General features: G+C 47.4%; 1 protein-coding gene across 13 annotated transcripts in view; it reads right to left on the reverse strand.

The window, feature by feature from the left end:
• The window catches only part of TPM1 (tropomyosin 1), a 28279-nt gene extending 27139 nt beyond the window's left edge, over positions 1 to 1140 (reverse strand). For 3 of the 13 annotated variants that reach the window (XM_043555264.1, XM_043555266.1, XM_043555254.1), the window contains exon 1: positions 755 to 1030. In XM_043555264.1, coding sequence (XP_043411199.1) covers positions 755 to 868 — 114 coding nt within the window. In that variant the 5' untranslated portion in view covers positions 869 to 1030. Of the gene's footprint in view, positions 1 to 754 lie in introns of all 13 variants that reach the window. The other 10 variants (XM_043555265.1, XM_043555262.1, XM_043555257.1 and 7 more) reach the window with 8 other exon arrangements.
• Between the last annotated feature and the right edge of the window lie 18615 nt (positions 1141 to 19755).

Raw genomic sequence — 19755 nt, forward strand, 5'->3', positions numbered from 1 at the left:
ACACACAACACACGAGCGCCTGGTTGGCTGCGGCCCCTCGGCTTGGGGCGCTGCCGACTCGGGGTTCAAGGGTCTCTAAGTAACCTCTTCTCTCCTGAATATGGAACCGCACTGTGACCCACCCTGCACCCCCACCTCCCGCGGGACGAGAATCCTGCCAAGGTCCCAGCGCGCTCAAGTCCACCACTGGGGGTGCAGAAAAACGCCCCAGTCTCCCTGGCTTTCGGGCCGTACTCTCCATTCTGTTCCATCTTTGTTCTTAGGAAAAAACTTCATGACTCGACCCCCCCCCCCCGCCCCCACCTCCACCTCCCTGCCCCTTCCCCCTGCTCAGGCTCTACCCCAGTTGAAGGTTTTATTCTTTCCAGTCAAAAGTCCAGAAGAACTTCTAACACTTTCTGGACTCGATTCACCCTAACCTGCTCGCCCCCCCCTCCGCCCCCACTCAGGTCCAACACTGATCCCCGATCGTGAGAGTCAAGTGTCTCTAGGAGTCGAGAAGACCTCGCGCGGGCTCTGGGAAGCCGAGGAGGGAAATAAACGTCCCCGGACGAGACCAAAAAGTTAGCGTAAGTCTGAGTCTTGCTCTTCCCCTCCCCCTTCTCAGCTGCGCGTCCCCGGCCTCCCAGGAGTGGCGGGGTGGGGAGTGGCTCCCCTTGTCCTCGGGGTGAGCGGCCGGGAAGGGGTGCCAGGCGCTCAGGGCCCGGGGGCGCCGTGAAGGGCGGGGGGAGCGCAGGGCCGGGGAGGCGCAGACCTGCTTGCTCCTGTCCTCCGCCGCCTTCTTATCGGCCTCCGCCTGCTCGGCTCGATCCAAGGCGTTCTCCTTGTCGAGCTTCAGCATCTGCATCTTCTTCTTGATGGCGTCCATGGTGGCGGCGGCGAGGGGCCCTGGGGCTGCGGCGGGAGCGGAGAGGCGAGTGCGCGGTGGGGCGGCGGAGCCGAAGTGCGAGCGCGGAGCCGCCTGCTGCTCCCAGATATGTACTTTCCCAAGGGGGCGACCGCATTCCTCGAGACAGCCAATACTTTTTTGGAAAAGCTTTTTTCTCCTGCCCCCTTTCCCCCTCTCCTCCCTCCGCCCCCTGCCCCCGCCCCGCTCCTTCCCGCGGGGGCCGCGCGCCCATTCGCTGCCGCCTGCCGGCCTCCCAGTTGACGGTGGATATGACTATATATGGGGACCGGAGCCGCCGAGGCGGCGGCCGGGCGAGGCCGCCCTGTTCCCAAACCTGCGCGCCAGGGAGAGGACGTCCAGGCCTCGCTGGGGCCGAGCCGGGCCGGGGCCCTGACCTGTGCCCTGTGCCCTCCGCGCCCCCTCCTCCCGGAGCCCGCGCCCTGCGGTCGGGGTCCCGAGCCGGGCCCGCCAGAGCCCCAGGAGGCCGGGGGAGCGTGGGTCAGGTAGTGGACACGCGTGGCCCCGGGGAGACGCCAGACCCGGCCTGCGAGTTCCCCGCACCCGCGCCAACCCCGTGCTTCCCTGGCGGCTCTCAGCTCGCCAGGTGTTATCTGGACGCTCCCTTTCTCGGAAACTCAACTGGTGCACAGAAAAGGAGAGTGGAGAGGAAGGCCCGGGGGCTGCTCCCGAGACTTGCCTGCTGGTGCGGGTCAGGGTGTCTGCGAATCTGTCTTCTGTGTGTCCTTCTTCCCAGGGGAGGGGCAGTCAAAGACTTCAGGGACACAGGACTCAGTTGGCTTAGTTGTGCGTGCGCCTGTGTGCGGTGCTATGGCCAAGGGTAGGAAGGCGTGAGTCGGTGTGTAGGTGGGTGGTTGGGAGTTTAAGCGGAAAGAACGTTGAGTTTTGACTCGGGCACCTTGGTCTTGGTTCTCCATCACCAGCAGCTGTGTGACCTTGACAAGTAGCTTCAGTGCTGCAGTTTCCTCATCTTTTCATATCCAAGGGGGGGGGGGGGAGATGATCCCTGAGATGCCTCCAGATCTAGCTTTTTGTCATTCTTCTTGCACTGATTTTAGGGTGTCAGCCTCTTTCCATGTTTAGGTGCTCAGACACCAGGTTGCCGACACGTGTGCTGAGTGTCATAGCAAAGTCCTTGTACCCACAGCCGTATCCCTGAGGAGGGACCAGATCCAGCTCTGTAGAGTGATCTCTGCTTGGAGGCAGGAGGATTTCCTCTCCATCTCCTACACCTCCCAGCTCCCAAGGGGGAAAAGCCTGTTCTTTTCAGAGCTTTGGTGGGAGAGGAGGAAAGGGGGCTGCCCCAGGGCCCTGTCCGAGACTGGCTGTGATGGAGTTGGTGAGGGTCTTGTTAACAGTCCCCACGGAGCAATTCACAACCTGTACTACATGGATACCGAATATTCCCCAGACGGTGCCTGAGCAGATTAGGCAGGCCAAACAACTTGTAAGTCCTTCAGAGAATGATCAAGTTCCTCTCCAGGATTTTATCAGGTTTCTTCCACTAGCCCAACTGCCCAGGCAGGAAAAAATACCCTGACCTAATGGTCAGAATGTTAGACCTGTGTACATAGGAGCTGTGTGGCACAAAAATGCACCAGAACCCTTAAATCACCATGTGTCAACCCAGCCACTGGAACACAGAAAAGTTCAAGGCCTCTAGGCAATATACAGATGCATGGACCATAAGGAGCTGACTCCCTACCTTGGAGCTCTGCATAGGAGGCAAGAGTCTCGGGAGTCAGACTCTAGGATCCAAACCCGGCCAGGCTACCTTCTTGCAATGTGGCCTTAGCCAGGTTACAATCTCTTTGAGCCTCAGTTTTCTCTTCTGGAAAGTAGGTATAAAAAGTCTTCCTAGGGTTGTTTCAAGGGTGAAAATGAGATAAAGAGTGAAAAGCATTTTTTTTTTTTTCCTAGCACATAGCAAAGAGCTCAGTAGATAGTGGCTGCTTGGGTGGCAAAGGGCAAATCATTTCTCCTCTCTTGGCCTCAATGTTCTCATCTGTGAAACTAGGCAACTGAACTAGAGAAACTCCTGGAGAGATCATATATTACTAACTTTTCTCCACTGTGCCTAATATAGCAGAGGAACTTGTTAAAGTTTCCTTAAATGTCCAATGCTACATACCGTTCATTAAACACCCCATCGGTGAGCAACTGCTACATACTAGGCAGGCACTAAGCTCTGGGATTCCAAAGTGAATCTGGCCTGTCTGTGTCCTCCGGGTGTTCAGCATGAGCAGAGGTTTTAGAATTCAGAGGAGGAAGACCTAGAAGTGACCAGGTCATGGCAGACAGAAAAAACACTTTTCTGGAAAGTGGTGATTTTTAGACTGATTTTAGAGGAAGGGTAGCAGTCAGAGAGGAGGGTATTGGAGGAGCCAAGGGAAGAAAAAGGAATGTTTGATGGTGGTTGGATAGGAGGCTTATTTGGGGGTGAACACGAGACTGCGACACGAGACTGGAAAGATAGATGGGGGAATATGGGACTTGAATTTCAGGTTCACACGTTCAGGTCTTCTCATGTGGGTTGAGGTCATCCAGTTCTGTTACCCTCTCTGCTCCTCCCACCTAGGTCCATATTCAGAGGAGGAAGATTGTGGTGTCCAAGGGTGGAAAAAGAGCTGCATAGAGCCAATTTTTTAAATCCTTTAGTGCGCCATCATTGATCCTACACTGATGGGTTAACGTAGCAGGTCCCTGGGCTCCCTCATTTCCATCTCACCACTGTTGAGAGTTTGTCCCATAAATAGCCTCATGGCCAGACCCCACCTAGCTTGATGGACCGCACCATCTATGACCTGCCACCAAGGGCTAGGACAAGCAAACATCATGACTTAACTCAAACAACAATTTCTTCCACACTGGACAGATCTTCTGGTGGCTGGAGAGAATTAAGAGGCGTGGGCTGGACAGCCAGGGGCGTGGGCTGGACAGACAGTGCATACGCCTGTCCCCAGATGGTTGGCCATAACTTAAGGACAGATCCACGGGCTAACCAGGGACATAGGTTGCAGCCTGTCAGGCCAAGACGGACTGGGCCACTCAGCTTTTCTCTCACTGCAGTTTGAATGAAGGAACATGGAAAATATGAATCATTAGCTGTGGCTGCTGAAACAAAAGGGGTTTGCAGTCTTGGGCTGAAGACGCCTTGTACGAGGGTGATTAAGGGTATTTATACATATTTTGGCTTTCTCTCCAATCAGGGCCTTGGTAGGATTGCACATCCCCACTCAATTAAGTTAGTTGTGGTCATTGATTTGCTTTGGCCAAGGAAATGTGAGTGGAAGTGATGTATGGTGGACACTTTAAGAGCACATGCCTCCTCATGTTTCCTTTTCAAGATTATTGCTGCCCTGTCATTCTAGGTTCCCAAGTGGCTGTGATAAGAGGAGCTCCCCCCTCTCCCAACTAACCCTTGGTGAGCAAGTGCTCAAGTGAGACATAAACCTTTGCTATTTTAGGTCACTGAGATGGGGGCTGTTTTCACTGAAGCATAACTAGCTTCTCTTGACTAATATACTACAATAGGTCATGCATCATCTAAATTTTGAGGAAGCAGAGAAGTCTGGTTATGGAGAAGGAATGGAGTAGACATATCAAGATAAACAGAAGCACCATTGAGAGAGAGACTGGGAGAATATGATCATATTTCAGTTCCGAGTGTCCTTATAATAACTCCCTTTCTTTCCTGGGGTAACATGAGAGAGTCTGTGTTCTTTGAAAGTAAAAAGCTGACCAAATCATGGCGTTGTAGAAGCCTGCACAACACCTTGGCCCTGAGGTTCTCTGTGAACACTAAGAATGTCTGTGGAATTTCCAGATTTCTCCAGTGCTTAGTATTCAGTCATTTCTCAATCAATGTTTGTTGAATGACTATTCAATGGCTACAGGTAAGCAGGAGAAACAGGACTGGGAAGGGAAGATACCATAACTAGTCTCCAAAGATTTATTTCTATTGAAAACATGGGCTCGATGGTTTATTTTCTGAAGAATAAATGTAAGTATTGTGACAGGGTAGGACAGACGTCCTTCAAATATATATTGAATGCTTGTGGTATGCAAGGCATTTAACTAGAGTTTATAGGATCACGGATGGTGAATAGGAGACGTGGATCCTTTCCTCCAGGAAAATCTGTATGTTGAGGATAAAACCCTCTCTCTAGGGGTCACTTAATGTGTATTTCCAACAGGGTTACTATCATTGTCCCAGATGCTGTCTGTGCCTCCTATAGCTAGGAGGATCACCTATCTCAGGTTTTCTAGGAGAGCTCTAGTATTAAAAATACTGTCCCTTTACTCCCACAAGAGCACCCATACCGGCCACACTACATTTCCCAATATTTGTTTAGAAAAGAGAGTTAACATAAGCAAAGCTTATGTTACATCAGCGACAGCTTTAACAGGAGCACTTACCTGAATACGTACGTGAGGGTTTGTTTGTTTAAAAAACCAAACCAACCGAAAACCTCATTACCTGATAGTCGCACCTTGTTCGACAGCAATAGCTCTACCTGTGTATGGTGACTGCCCCGGAGTCAACAGTGCTGACTCAAGCAATTAAGGGAAAGTGAAGAATCTATAATTAAACCTAGAGACAATTGCTTCTTCCACTGGGTTTTGGAATGCAGCGTGTTATTATGCTCATGGCTCACTGTCTCACGGAACAAGATACAGCATGTTCTCCTCGTACACAAGGGAGTTTTCTTTCTCAAGGGCTTGTGATGCTACCACCAAGGACCCAACGAAAATAGGCTCTGTTTCCAGGAAGGGTTCAGAGCCTTGAGAAAAGTCTTGAGGCTATGTGGATGCCTTCCTCCATTGTTCAGCGACACACGGCCGGTCCCACATCCCGCTGCGAGTCACCCGAGTGTGCTTGCGACCTGGAGGGTTGGCACGGGCAAAATGGTTCTCCCAGTATGAAAAGAGGCATATGGCTTTTCCTGCCTGACAAATCTCTTCTTACGACAGCAGCAGCTACGTATAGGTTTAATCAAGCCTGACTTGTGGAATTTAGCAGCCTCAAGAGTGGCCATAGTCCCTACGGACGTACGGTTTAAAAAGCACTTTCAAGTTTATTACCTCCTCCTTACAACGTGTGACAGCGTCAGGATGAGGACTGTTATTCCCCCTCTAGAGATTGGAATGCCAAGGGCAGTGGCTGGCTCCAGATCACCTAGCTGGGAGGTGGGAGTGCAAGGATAGGAACGTGGATGTCCCAGCTCCCAGCAACGGTGTTCTTTCCATTAACCCTTCTGCAGTCGTGTTTATATTAATATTTGATTTCATATTGAAAAGTAACACATTATAAGGTGAGGAGGAGAGAACTCAGGGCCACCAGAAGTCATTTATCCATACGAACATGGTGAAAAAGTGACAGTAGTGAGGCTGGGACTGAAAGGGTGTCTTACCTTGTACAGGCCATCTCTGTACTACCACCCCGGTTCCTAAACCCCACCGCCCTCGGCTATTGGGATAACCTGGTGAGAAAGCGCGTTTGGGCCAATGAGACCTTTCTCTATGTTTATGGCTCAAGATGGGAAAAGAAGGACATCTTCATGAAGAGAGAAAGGCAGGTACATTAATTTTGTTCCTAGTAGCTTCAAGGGAGAGTTTGAGGCAATTGTTAGAAATCTACACCTGCTCAAAAAAAAAAAAAAAAAAAAAAAAAAAAAAGAAATCTACACCTGCTAAAACCGTCGGGTTGGCGAAAGAATGAGCCACCAATCAATCCAGGTAGTATGTTTGGGGGAAAACGAAGACAAGATATGAGGCCAGCATAGCAGCTTCCTCAAGACCCAGACTGTGCAGAAATGAAAGCGTCCACAGACTTTGCAGTCCAGAGACTTGAGCCAGCCTCGGGGGCCACATTTAAGCTTTGGAATGGTTTTAATCATTACTTCCCGGCAAACCCCGCATTCTTTTCGCATTGGATGCCACCTGTTCATTTTTATATTTTTATACTTGGTTCTCAAGTTTCCACTGATGTCCTTAACAGGAACATATGTGAAAGTGACCTTTGAAGCCTCCTGAGTGGCAGGCAGAACCCCACTCTTGCTCTGCAGATGTGAAAGCTGACACAGAAATGCCCGTGGACGTGGGCTAGCCTGAGCCTCACGCTCGAGCTGACATCTAGCTACCACCCATCCAGGCTCTCGGAGGACCGCTGTGTTCGGCATGCACAAACCTGGGATTTCTAGAACTTTGTTCCTGCGACTTTGCTAGGCCACTGCCAACGGCTCAATTTTCAGTGGCGATTATTTGGGTTGGAGGCCTATGGGTGGGCCCAGGTTACTGAAAATAAGCAGTGGACTTCCTTGTTTTCGTAAAGACCCTTTCTTGGCGGTCTAGCAAAACCCTTCTCCGTCAGCACTTTCTGCTGGAACCCTGGCTTCTCCTTAAGAGAGCCCGTTTTCTTGCTTGAATCGAAATTGCTATTTCTCAGTAGAAATGCTTCTTTGAGGGTATTTTCTCCAGAGGACCATTTCCACATCAATGACTGCAGAGGAGGAAAGAGCCAGGCCTTTCCTACTGCTGGAGGTGGAGGAAACTCTGCTCTTTTTCTGAGGTGCTGCTGCTTGAGGAGGGAGCTCCCAGCAGCAGGCAGCGTTCCAGAAGAGGCTGGTTATTTTTAGCATGGCCTTCTTTCCTTCCCAGCACCTGCCATGATCCGTGACCCAAGGGGCTGCTTAAATGCTAGCAAGATGACTGAGGACAAGGCAGCCTGAGCTCATGTCCTAAAATACCACCCAAGGGAGGCTTTTCTTACAGGAGCCATTTCATTTCCAGCTCTGTTCCTTGTTCCTCCCCAAACTGTGGGGCTGCTACAGATGCTAGCTGAGACGTGTGACATCTGCCTTGGGAAGAGGTTGGAGAGAAACCACTGGATCTGTCTAGATGCCAGCCAGCTGAGTTATAATGACTCTATTCCTGGCTCCCAGCTTCCATTTCACCCTCTACTGTTTGTGCTAGATACAGGGAATATGAGAATCTCAGTCCACATTTCCCTGAAGCAAAATCCTCTTTTGAAAATATGCGAAGAGACAAAGTCCAGCTGTTTTAGTTCAGATGACAATGGTAGGGATGCAAACCTCTTTCTCAATGCAGATATAATTTATTGAATTCATTAGCCCCTAAAGGTGGTACAAGCTGGAAATAGAAATATGTTCTCAAGGAGCCAGATACCTGTGTGGAGGACAGATGCATCATGGGTCATGAAGGATAAAGGGAATCTCTTAGGAGATGTCTAATCCTGGAGTTTGACATCAGTTCATGTTATCCACCACATTCCTCAGTGCCACTGTCACATGTGAGGTGCTGCGCTGATAAATTCGAGGGCTAGCCCGTGGGGAAGTTCTTCTGTGCATCTGCTGGCTTCTCTGGCTCCTCTAAATTCTCCCAAATGCCATGGAAGGGCTATGGGAGTCCTATGACATCAAAAGCTTATTTTCAAAGGAAGTGAACCGGCACTTAAATATGTAAATGGGTCTTGTCCCTCTTAAAGAAGTCAGTTTTAATTTACTTGACTGAAAAAATGTAAGCAGTGAATCATACATATAGTGATACAATTTAGTAAAAAATGATACGTATGCTTTATATATGTCATATATATATACACACATACACAAACATACAATAATTGGCTAGTGCATATCAATATGATAACTGAATTCATTTCCTCTAAGGAGTTGAGGGGGGGTGGGTAGGATTGAATATGGTGGTCAAAAGGGAGTATAGCCATATATTTAAGGTTTAATTTTATAAGTGGAACACTTTTATGAATTGAATAATTAAAGTGTTAACAATCTCTTATTTCCCCTTTGCTCTTCTTTCAAAATATATTCTTGAGTATATTATGGAAAATTCTGGAGGGTTTATAATCTCTTGAGTCTCCTAGAGGAAGGAATGCTAGCCAAAGCCACACAGCAATTAACAATCAATTAAAACATAAAGTGGTTGATCTCCTTCATGGTACCTGACTGTTTTTTTTTTCAACGTTTATTTTTTTTTTATTTTTGGGACAGAGAGAGACAGAGCATGAACGGGGGAGGGTCAGAGAGAGAGGGAGACACAGAATCAGAAACAGGCTCCAGGCTCTGAGCCATCAGCCCAGAGCCCGACACGGGGCTCGAACTCCCGGACCGCGAGATCGTGACCTGGCTGAAGTCGGATGCTTAACCGACTGCGCCACCCAGGCGCCCCAGTACCCGACTGTTTTTAAGTGCCTATTACTTGTCAGGAATAACATTTTTAACTTCGGGTGCCCAGAAGTTAAAAATGAACAACTCAGCATTCTGGCCCTGAAATCTTTTTTTTTTTTTTTCAACGTTTATTTACCTTTGGGACAGAGAGAGACAGAGCATGAACGGGGGAGGGGCAGAGAGAGAGGGAGACACAGAATCGGAAACAGGCTCCAGGCTCTGAGCCATCAGCCCAGAGCCTGACGCGGGGCTCAAACTCACGGACCGCGAGATCGTGACCTGGCTGAAGTCGGACGCTTAACCGACTGCGCCACCCAGGCGCCCCTGAAATCTTTTTATTTATTTATTTATTTAATTTATTAAAAAAAATTTTTTTTAATGTGTATTTATTTTTGAGACAGAGAGAGGCAGAGCATGAATGGGGGAGGGGAAGACAGAGAGGGAGACACAGAATCTGAAACAGGCTCCAGGTTCTGAGCGGTTAGCACAGAGCCCTATGCGGGGCTCGAACTCACGGACCCCGAGATCGTGACCTGAGCCGAAGTCGGATGCTTAACCGACTGAGCCACCCAGGCGCCCCTTTTTATTTTTCATTTAAACAATTTTTTTAAATGTTTACTTTTAAGAGAGAGACAGAGCATGAGTTGGGGAGGGGAAGAGAGAGAGAGGGAGTCACAGTATCTGAAACAGTTCCAGGCTCTGAGCTGTCAGCACAGAACCCAACGCAGGGCTTGAACCCATGAACCACAAGATCATGACCTGAGTTGAAATTGGATGCTTAACTGACTGAAACACCCAGGTGCCCTGGAGACCTTTTATTTCTAAGTCGCTGCTTATGCAAAGTGAAATTTCCAGCAACTCACTGGAACTGTCATTAGAGCTATTTGACAAGCCACCCAATATAATTAGTTTCATTACTCTATCATCTTGTGTTTGGACCCAAAGCAACGTGCCCTTGGCTTGATCACATCAAATTTGCCACACCTGGTTCCTGACGACTTGTGAATGTTTCTAACATACAACCTACCTTCAAAGGATAAAGATCTGTCTCACTAGGCAAAGTCAAAAGAATGTGCTACAGAGTCTAAGGGAATAGAGGTTCCAAATGTGGAGCTCAAAAATACTTCTGGAAAAAACTCAAAAGAACATATGCACAATATTGACTATAGTTGCTTCGATGATGGAATTTTGAGACATTTCTGAAATGCTTTCTGTACTTTCCACAGTTAAAAAATGAATATGAGGGTGCCTGGCTGGCTTAGTCAGTAGAGCATGTGACTCTTGATCTTGGGGTTGTGAATTAGAGCTCCACGTTGAAGGTAGACATGACTTTAAAAAAGAGTAAAAAATGTTTTACTTGTATTATAATGATAAATTAATAAATGTTAAGAAGCTCCTTTAACTCTCAGCAACAATGCTTTATATGTAAATATGAGGCCTCCCCAAGGAACAATTTTGAAAGAGACACTGCTTACAATTCTCAGTTGCCTATTAGGTTACTTGATATATTCTGCATGTTTCCTATTTCACAATCGTGGGCTATTTGTGTACTTGTCTTAATGCCTCTCCTAGCAGGAACACTCCTTGAGTACTCTCCCTCTCCTGACAAGCACCCAGCTTCCACTGAGTAATCACACGAGTAATAATAGCAGCAGACTCTCACTGGACCGGGCCTGAACAAGGTTAGGACTTGAACCCATTTCAGACCGCCACAGAATTCCCTTTCTTGACTGCCAGACTGCATCACGCCTCCTAATGTTTGATGGAAATAGGCCCACATCATACGTTTATTGAGTGAACGAATGTCCCATGTGTGAATTAAAAGAGTAGCAGTCACAATATCTTGCAGTTACATAGCATTAACAGCAACAGGAAAGCCCACAGCCAGAATCTTCTCAGCTAAGGAAAGAGAGAAAACAAAGCTCACCATAGCTTGTTTTCACCTCCACTCACTCTCTGTCAGCCTTGAAGTCTGAGCAAGGATGGTGAGCTCATAGCTGGAAATGATGTACTTTTCCCAGGTGTGCTGTTAGCGGGGAAGCTGTTACTTAATGTCCTTCTCTTCTCTGGGGAAGCTGGCATGGCTTGTGACTTTTTAGTCATCAGCCAAATTCCTCCAAGGCATGAGTGTTGGTGGTGCTCTCTGGGTTCCTCCTTTCCAGGGAACCCATTGTGGGTGTGCTCCTTGGCATGATCACTTTTTCTTGGTGCTTGCTGAGCTATTGGGCCTGGGGGCCCTGGTATTGCTAAGGGACAAATAGAAGTCCCGAGAAGTAACAGCCCAGTCACTGAACACACCTGATCTAGCACAAGGCCAGGCCACACATGAGTCCTCCTGTCCAATCCAACAGTCTAGAGGGTCCAGTTAAGAGGCCAACACAAGGATGTAGGCTGCCATATTTGGGAGTAAAAATGCCTTCTTGGGCTTTGGAGTAATTCAGGCAAGAGTCTGAACGGGGATGAAGGTCCTTCATCTCTTCCCGCCTCACTTTCTTCTGCACACTAGAGATAAAAATACCCACCTCATAAAATTGTTGGGAGAAGTATGATTACAGAACTGCTGCATCTATTGCTTCCCTTCCAACTTTCACATATGGAAAAATGACCAGCAAATTAATGATTTCCTATTTACCCCTTGAAACAAACAAGCTCACTTGTCTTGCTACCAGATGTGCCTTCAGTGTAAACCATTGATGAATGAAACTGAGTATTTACATTTTACATGGAGAAGTCAAGTGTACAAACCTCTGTTTATAACTTTTTTGGGGGCTGGGAAGTATTTTTTTAAAAATATAGGTTTTGGGGGCGACTGGGTGGCCCAGTTGGTTGAACGTCCAATTCTATCTTGGTTCAGGTCATGATCTCACGGTTGGAGAGGTCGAGCCCCACGTTGGGCTCTGTGCTGACCACATGGAGCCTGTTTGGGATTCTCTCGCTCTCTGCCCCTCCCCCATGTGCTCATGCACTCTCTCTCTCTCAAAATAAACATTTAAAAAATATATAAGTTTTGGAATCAGACCAACCTGATTTTGTCATTTATTTGCTTTCTGACATTAGTCATGTCACTAAAACTTCTCTGTGCCTCAGTTCCCTCATCTGAAAAATGAGGATAAATAGCAATGCTCACTTCATCGGGTTGTTGTGATCATTGAACTATTTAAGGAATGTAAACCACAAGTCCCTGCCACGTAGAAAGTTTCAGTAAGATTGACTTATATAATTGTTCTGAATTTATCAAAAGGTCCAAGGCATGGGAACATATGCTCACACCCATACGTCTGTTGGTCTGTGTATAAAACGTTAGCCCAAACACAATGTTATTACACCATTTGGGGTTGGTCTTCTAGCAATGAGCCCTTCTCCACCCCGAACTCTTTCCAGAACAAGGCTGCTCTTCTGGGACTTGGCCCTCGGATTCCTAAGCTTTTCCAGGCTGCTTCGGTTAGTTATTTTAACCAGATATCACGTGTATGGAAATGCTAGGGAGGTGGATCCTTGAACTCCTACCAGCACTGCATCAGGTAGGCTCTGGGGATGAGTTAAGACCTGACCCTTATTTGTTTTATTTAGAAATTTTTATCAACACGTACCACACATACAGAGCTGTACATACGTCGCAAACATACAGCTCACTGAAGTCTCCCAAACTCAACAGACCTGTGTAGCCAGCACCCAGAATGAGAATCAGAACATTCCTGAAGCCCCTTGTGCCCCTTCTACATACTCTCTAAGGGTAACCACTATTCTGATGAGTTGTTTCCTGTTTTTGAACTGCAGATAAACCTGGCTCCTGATTTTGAGCAGCTCAGGGCCTCTTTGTTTCTCCCCCAGATCGACACTGTGACTAGGTTTTCACCTGTTTTTGATTATTAATTCAAGTGTCAACAAGCTTTTATTCAGCAGCAACTGCATGCAAGACACTGTGTTAATTAACTAAAGCAATGAGGCAAAAGAAATTGAATGTCTCTGGTGAGTGACTTTTGCGATCCTCCTCGCATAGGGCTGCCTCCCTGGAAACAGGTCCAAGTTCCCAATACTGTTCTCTCTTGTCTGCCTTCCGCTCTCTCTTCTATCCATAGAAGTGACCTTGGCAAAGGTCCCCAAAGAAACCCACCAGCGTGTCTGATTTCCAACTCCAGAATTCCAAGAAGAGTATCTGATTGACCTGGCCTGGCCCATTCTTGGTCATATCAACTGTGGCTAGCGGGTTAGGGACACAGGGTGCTGAAGGGTTGTGGACCCCTCCCCCTGAAAAGTGGGGAGACTGTTGAGGAAGGCAGAGGGGCTTGGCTTGGAGGTTCTCAGCAAGGACCGTGGTCCAAACTGGCCCCTTCTAGCTCGATAGTCTCTGATTTCTTTTCCATCTCACATACAGATCCTCGACCCAAAGTCTAAACTGATATATTCACTCTGTGCCAAATTTGTACCGAAGCACTTCGGAGATAACAGTGCTTATGGAGGACTAAGGCCAATGCTCTACGAACTGCCATTTGAGGGGCATTTCTGGCTATGATGCAGTGGCCAGACATGCAGGATGGCGGCTCTTTCATCTCACACTGAGGATCAGCTGTGGTTTTATAGGCACACGTGCTCTGCAGTCCCTCCTCTGAGGGTGAGGGCACGTTCCGTCGCAGCCAGACCTGGCCCCTAAAAACTAATTTCCTAGACTCAGGGACCACCAACTGTTTATGATGATGATGATTATTACAGAGCATTGGAATTCCTGCCCAGATTCCAAAAGTCAGCCTTGTGGACGAGTGTTTCCAAAGGCGTCCTGAATCCTGCACAACCTCGTGGTCTGAGTAAAGAGCATATTGCTGGGTTTGTGGTCCCAGCCCTGCTGATATCATGTGTGGGTCAGAGATGGAGGCAGGGAACTGTGCTCAGTTTGCTTTACGTACGTGAGCCCATTTAATCCTTGCTGCGAATCCCAAAGGGACACACTGTTACTACTACTCATTTTTATGAATTTGCAAATTGGGGCAGAGAGTGGTTAAGCAGGGCACAAGCGAAACCTCTTATCATTCACAAAATGCTTTTCTCCTTATTATCTCATTTCATCGTCAAGAAAACCCATTTTATGGGTGAATTTCTTTTGGCTCAGTTTCCCAATTTTGCACAGGTCATAGGTGGCAGAGGTTGGACACAGATTCAGAGCTCTGACTTCAATCCCCGATAGCAAATCCAGAAATGACTATAATAAGAAGCAGATGGTGAAGCGTGCCTTCAAACGATGCTGGTGTTTCCGAGACTGGCATGCTAGCCTACGGAGGGACGAAACTGAGGAAGGATTGACGGAGAGGTAATATCTCGACTAAGTTCTTGTCAGTGGGGTGCAGTGGACAAGCATAATTTGAAGGGAGGGTTCTCCAGGAGGGATGGACGTGAGCTAGAGCCTGAGGAGGAGAAATAGTGGGAATATTCTCTTTGACAGGTGGGAACACACGGGACACCCTACAGGTGGAGGTCTGTGATCGCTGATTCCCCTGACCATTTTCCTCATCCTCACTGGGTGCCTGTGGTTAGGGACGGGGTGGGGGCAGGGGTGGCAGTGCCCTATTATTTACAAGTGCTGGGGAGATCCAGCAACTTTCTAAAAGAAGGAACAATAAAACTTTTATAGACTATTGCAGAGTCAGTTGCACCATAAGGTAGAGCCAGGTTGTGTGTATATGTGTTGGGAAGTTTGCAGGCCAGGGAAGGTGGGGAGCAAGCTAGCGATGAGTGGGGGTGGCGGAGGGGGGGGTGTAACAGCTCCTCTGGTCCCATGTTAGCTTACACCACCAGAAGCACGGTTTATGGGAGGACAGGATCCCTTTTCTGAACCTCAGTTTCCTCATCTACAAAACAGGAGGTCATAATACCACTCAGGATCACTGCAAGAAATCAATGAGATGGGCTAAATTGTCTTGTGACATCACTTTCATTGTTATTTTATACTATTATTAAGCTGAAGCTTTCTCACGGGTGCAGACCTTCCCAATGAGAAGATCAAAGTCACGGGAGTAGGGGCCATGTCATCTTTTTCTTATAATCTTCAACAGGACCTAACACACAACAAATCATTTCAACAAATAAAATAGACAAATCCTTAGTGAGGCATGTTGACCCATGGGACGAACCAGTCCCTGAGTGTAGCCTTTTTGGAGCCTTACCTTAGTTCCCGAGATTGTAACAAGCCAGATGGCAGCTGAAAAAAGCAAGGTGGAGGGCTGCCTGGGTGGCTCAGTTGTTTTAAGCATCCGACGCTTGAATTCTGCTCAGGTGCTGATCATGAAGCCTACTTAAGGTTCTCTCTCCCTCTGCCCTTTTTACGCACACGTTCTCTCTCCCCCTCCCCCTCTCCTCATCCTTCCCCTCCCTCCCTCTCTCTCTCTTAAGGAAATGCAAGATGGATTTCACACAATCTTTCAGTACTCATAGGCAAAGCTGTCTGGAGCCCCTGTTGGGTGCCTGGACATGAATGAGTTCTATTACATTGGATTTCTCCAAAAAAACTAGGTTATTTTATTTTTTCAAAGCCTTTTCTTCTTCTTCTTTTTTAAAGTTTATTATTTATTGAAAGAGAGAGAGAGAGGGATGGAGGGAGGGAGGGAGAGAGAGAGAATGAGCAGGGAAGGGGCAGAGAGAGAGGGAGAGAAAGAGAATCCCAAGCAGGCTCTGCACTGTCAGAGCAGAACCCGACCGGGGGCTCGAACTCACGGACCATGAGATCATGACCTGAGCCAAAACCAGGGGTTGGATGCTTAACCGACTGAGCCACTCAGGCATCCCAAAAGTAGATTATTTTAGAATCAAGAACATGAAATGTGTTTAGGTGAAGATAAATTAATAATCAAGTTATTGAAAAATGAGGGTTTTGTCCTTCTTGCTGCTGCAGGCTCATCAGCAGAAGAACAGAGGTAATCCTCCCTGAGCCTCATGTGCAGGGCACCAGCCTTCCTGGTTTCGAGTCCTGCACAACTTGCCCTGCGGAATGGGGTGGAGTGCTGGTAATAGACAGCTTTTTGTGCGTGTGATTGCAGGAAGGAGAGGAAAAGCATCAGAGCTTTTTTTTTCTGTAAAGTCTAGGCCCAGCTAGGAGAAAGGCTTGATTGTCTTAGAGGAGAAGGGATCAGGCTTGGGACTTGGGTGGGAAAGACGACAGGAGACCTTCATTCCTGAGGGTGGCAGGAACCCAGGGTGGGCTGGTGGATGCTTAAGGACCATACCTATGGAGCTTTGTTTTCCGTTCCGTGGCTGAGCTTGGTATGGTGGTCATGGGTATGTTTGTGGCGCAGTCCCCAAAGGCTTGGACCAGGGATTCTAACTGACCACAACCAGAGAACTTGCTCCTATTTTCTCATGGATCATGAAAACCTCAGGGAAGGGACAAGGGAGCACCCCCCCCCCCCCCCCTGCCAATGACCAACATGGGCTTTCACACTGAGGTTAGTTTAATCAGGCATTGGAGCCCGATTTGATTTAATTCAGAAACATTTCAGTAGTAACAATTCTTACAGCTCAAGCAAGGAATAAAAAGTTAAGCCAGTTAAGCGAGCAATGGTGAACATTGTGTTGAGAAATTGCTATAGAAAGACCCTCCTGGGACCTGAACATTGTGTGTAGAGGGTGGGATTGGGCAGAGATTGATATGGAAGAGCACAGCATCAATCCACCTACTTTTTGGGTGATAACCTTTTTTTTGGAGAGGTTACTTTTGGGATGAATGCCTGGAAAATGTGTGTCTTTGACATATTTGAAAAACGAGGAGATGCTTCAAAACCACAGGTAGTTTCTACAGTGTTAGGAGGGAGTTTGCATTTAAGCTTGACATTTCACATTGTGTTATAGGTTTGTGGTTTGAGTATCCAGCTTCAGGAGAAAGCAAGGATATTTGGAGAAGTGAGAGCCTTACTTTGCTTGCTCTGTATTTTGTTTCTGTTCATTTATCCCCAGAGCTTCTACGCTAGGTCCTTCTTTGTCAGTGAAGTTTCCTGCTTTGGTCCCCCACCAGACTCTCACAATCTGGTGTCACCACTCGATTTTCACTGCCACCTATTTTGGGGACATGGTCTATTGCCCCAGAAGCCCAGGGACTACAAAAGGAAAACTGTGACGGTATGGTTATGGAGAGACAGCTTCTCCTGATTTTGATATGGAAGGACTGTATTTCAGTCCCCTATCCCAAATCAAGATGAATTCAGACTTAGGAGCCAGATATCTTTGAGGTGGGTATGGTGGGAGCTCTACCAGCAGGAAGGCAAGATGGTCTGGCTAAGAAGGTCCAATGCAGGTGAGCGGAGGGAGGGGTGTTCCTTAGGGCAGCAGCTCAAGGATGTTTTGTCAGGTTGAGGATGAAGAATCTTAGTGGGAGGTGGTCAAAGCCAAAACCAAGGGCACCCTAACAAGTGTCAAATCCCAAAGATGGCTGAGGTGGAAGAGGAGGAGGAGCAGAAGGGTGAGGGGCAGTTAGAGGAAGAAGCTGGGCTGAACAGTCAGGACCAGATCTGTGAAGGCAGATGGTGTGCTAGCACACCCATGACCCCCAGTGGCTGGCTCATTCCCCAGAGGGGAGTGCTGATCGTCAGGGGTCAGAAGCTGAACATTCACCCTAGTTCCTTGAGAATCTATGGAACTCCCCTTCATGCCTATGTGCTTTTCTTAGCCAGTTTGCTGCCTACACTCTTCTCTCTGAATGTTTGGATCCATGTATCTACCTGACCATCCATCCCAAAGTGACCAGGGAGAAGGGAGCACAGAGAAAGCACAAGAGTCCACTTGGCCGCCAACCAGTAAAATAACAAAAGAACAGTTTTGATGGAGGATCAGAGGTTGAAACAAGCAAGCATTTCAACTTGTGGTTTGCTTTATGTCTCCTTGGCTGTCTCTACTCTGAGGAAAGGGATCTAAAAGTACACACCATCTGGACCCCTCTCCCAAACTGCAGATGAATCTGATGTCTGCCCACTCTTCTCTCTCCACTTCACCTGACAGGAGCCTCTTTAACTGTCTCCTCTGCACACTGTCCTATGTTCTGGGCTTCAGGGCCAAGCTAGATCTTAGACAGGGAGAATGGCAGGGGCCTGGAGCTGCCCTTCTGTGGATATCTACTGAGTCAGCTTGGCAGCTGGTCCTTCGGTAACCTTGCTGCACCCCTCAGCTCTCCCTGGGCCTGAGCTCCAGGTTTGGGCTCCTGACTTGCTTACCCTTTCTACCTTGATTCCCTAAGTCTCTGACATTGGGATCCTCCATCTAGACCCCCATACCTTACCTCAAAGCCTTGGTCTGAAGTTTTGGCCTGGAGTCTCCATACCTATCCTTTGCCTTTCCTTCAAATTACACTTACCTGATATTTTCCTCCCTCCAGTCCAGATGTTCCAGCCTGGATCCACCTGAATGTTGTGTTCTGACAGGCCACAAGATGTCCACTGGTTACCCCCAAGCTTTCCTTAGGCCAGCCCACCTCTGTGGACTTTCAGGATTACCTGTCACTGAGACCATCCTCAAATACCTGCCATGCCTTGGTGGGTCTGCCTTTGTCCTGGCCAACCATTTCTCTTCTGTGACCTATCCCCTGCCCTGTAAGCCATAGTTGTGCTCAGAGGTTCTAAAATCAATAATTCAGCAGCCAACAAATAATTCTTTATGGTACAGGCTACATGGTTGGTGCTATGGGAGTAAGGTTCCTCCAACAAGTAATGATTGAGAGGCAACAAATAGCAATTTATAGTGCTATGAGATCATTTAACCTTTCAGGAGAATTATTTGATGAAGTATTAATTAGATATTGCTGCATAACAAATTATTCAAAATATAATAAAACAAGAAGAAATACTTACCTGCCACAGTTTTTACAGGTCAGGTATTAAGAAGTGGTCTAGCTGGGCAACTGTGGCTTGGGGCTTCTCATCTGCTTGTTAAGACGTCAGCTGGACAGCAGCTATGTGAAGGCTTGTCTGGTCCTGAAGCGTTCACTTCCAAAGTAAGGCATGCCTGGTGATTTGGTACTGGATTCTGAGAGAACACCACTTTTATTCCCACAAGCCTCTCCATAGCTTCATAAATGCCCCCATGACATGGTGGCTGGCTTGCTCTGGGGCAACTCATCTAGAAGACCAGGGATGAAGCAGTAATGTAATTTATGACCTAACCTTGGAAGTCACAGAGTATCACTTCTCCTATACTCCATTGGTCACTTAGGTCAGGGTCAGTGTGGTTGGGACGTATTTCATAACAAAGGCAAGGATCCCTGGGAGCATCTTGAAGACTGGCCACATCAAAGAACCATTCAACTTAAAGTCAGAAAGAAAATCAATTTTACATATAGAAAGATAATAATATTTGTTTAATGCTTTACTTTAATGCGGGAATAGTGCCTAGCATCTGGTAGGTGCTCAGTAAACATTCGTTGGACATGTGACTGTTTGAACAATATTCATTGCTTTCAGGAAGTGCTTTGTAGTTTATAAAGTACTATTCCATATCTTATACAATTTGATCCTCACCACTGTGAGGTAGATAGGGCTAGTATTATCAATACTATTTTATAGAAGTATTAATAGTATTATTAATACAATTTTATTTCAGATATATAAAGTATCATCCAATCAGATGGGACACAGTCCCAAATCTGATGCTCTTTCCCCCATGCTCCTCATATAC

This window comes from Prionailurus bengalensis, chromosome B3 (genome assembly GCF_016509475.1).
Source record: "Prionailurus bengalensis isolate Pbe53 chromosome B3, Fcat_Pben_1.1_paternal_pri, whole genome shotgun sequence".
NCBI classification, from domain to species: Eukaryota; Metazoa; Chordata; class Mammalia; order Carnivora; family Felidae; genus Prionailurus; species Prionailurus bengalensis.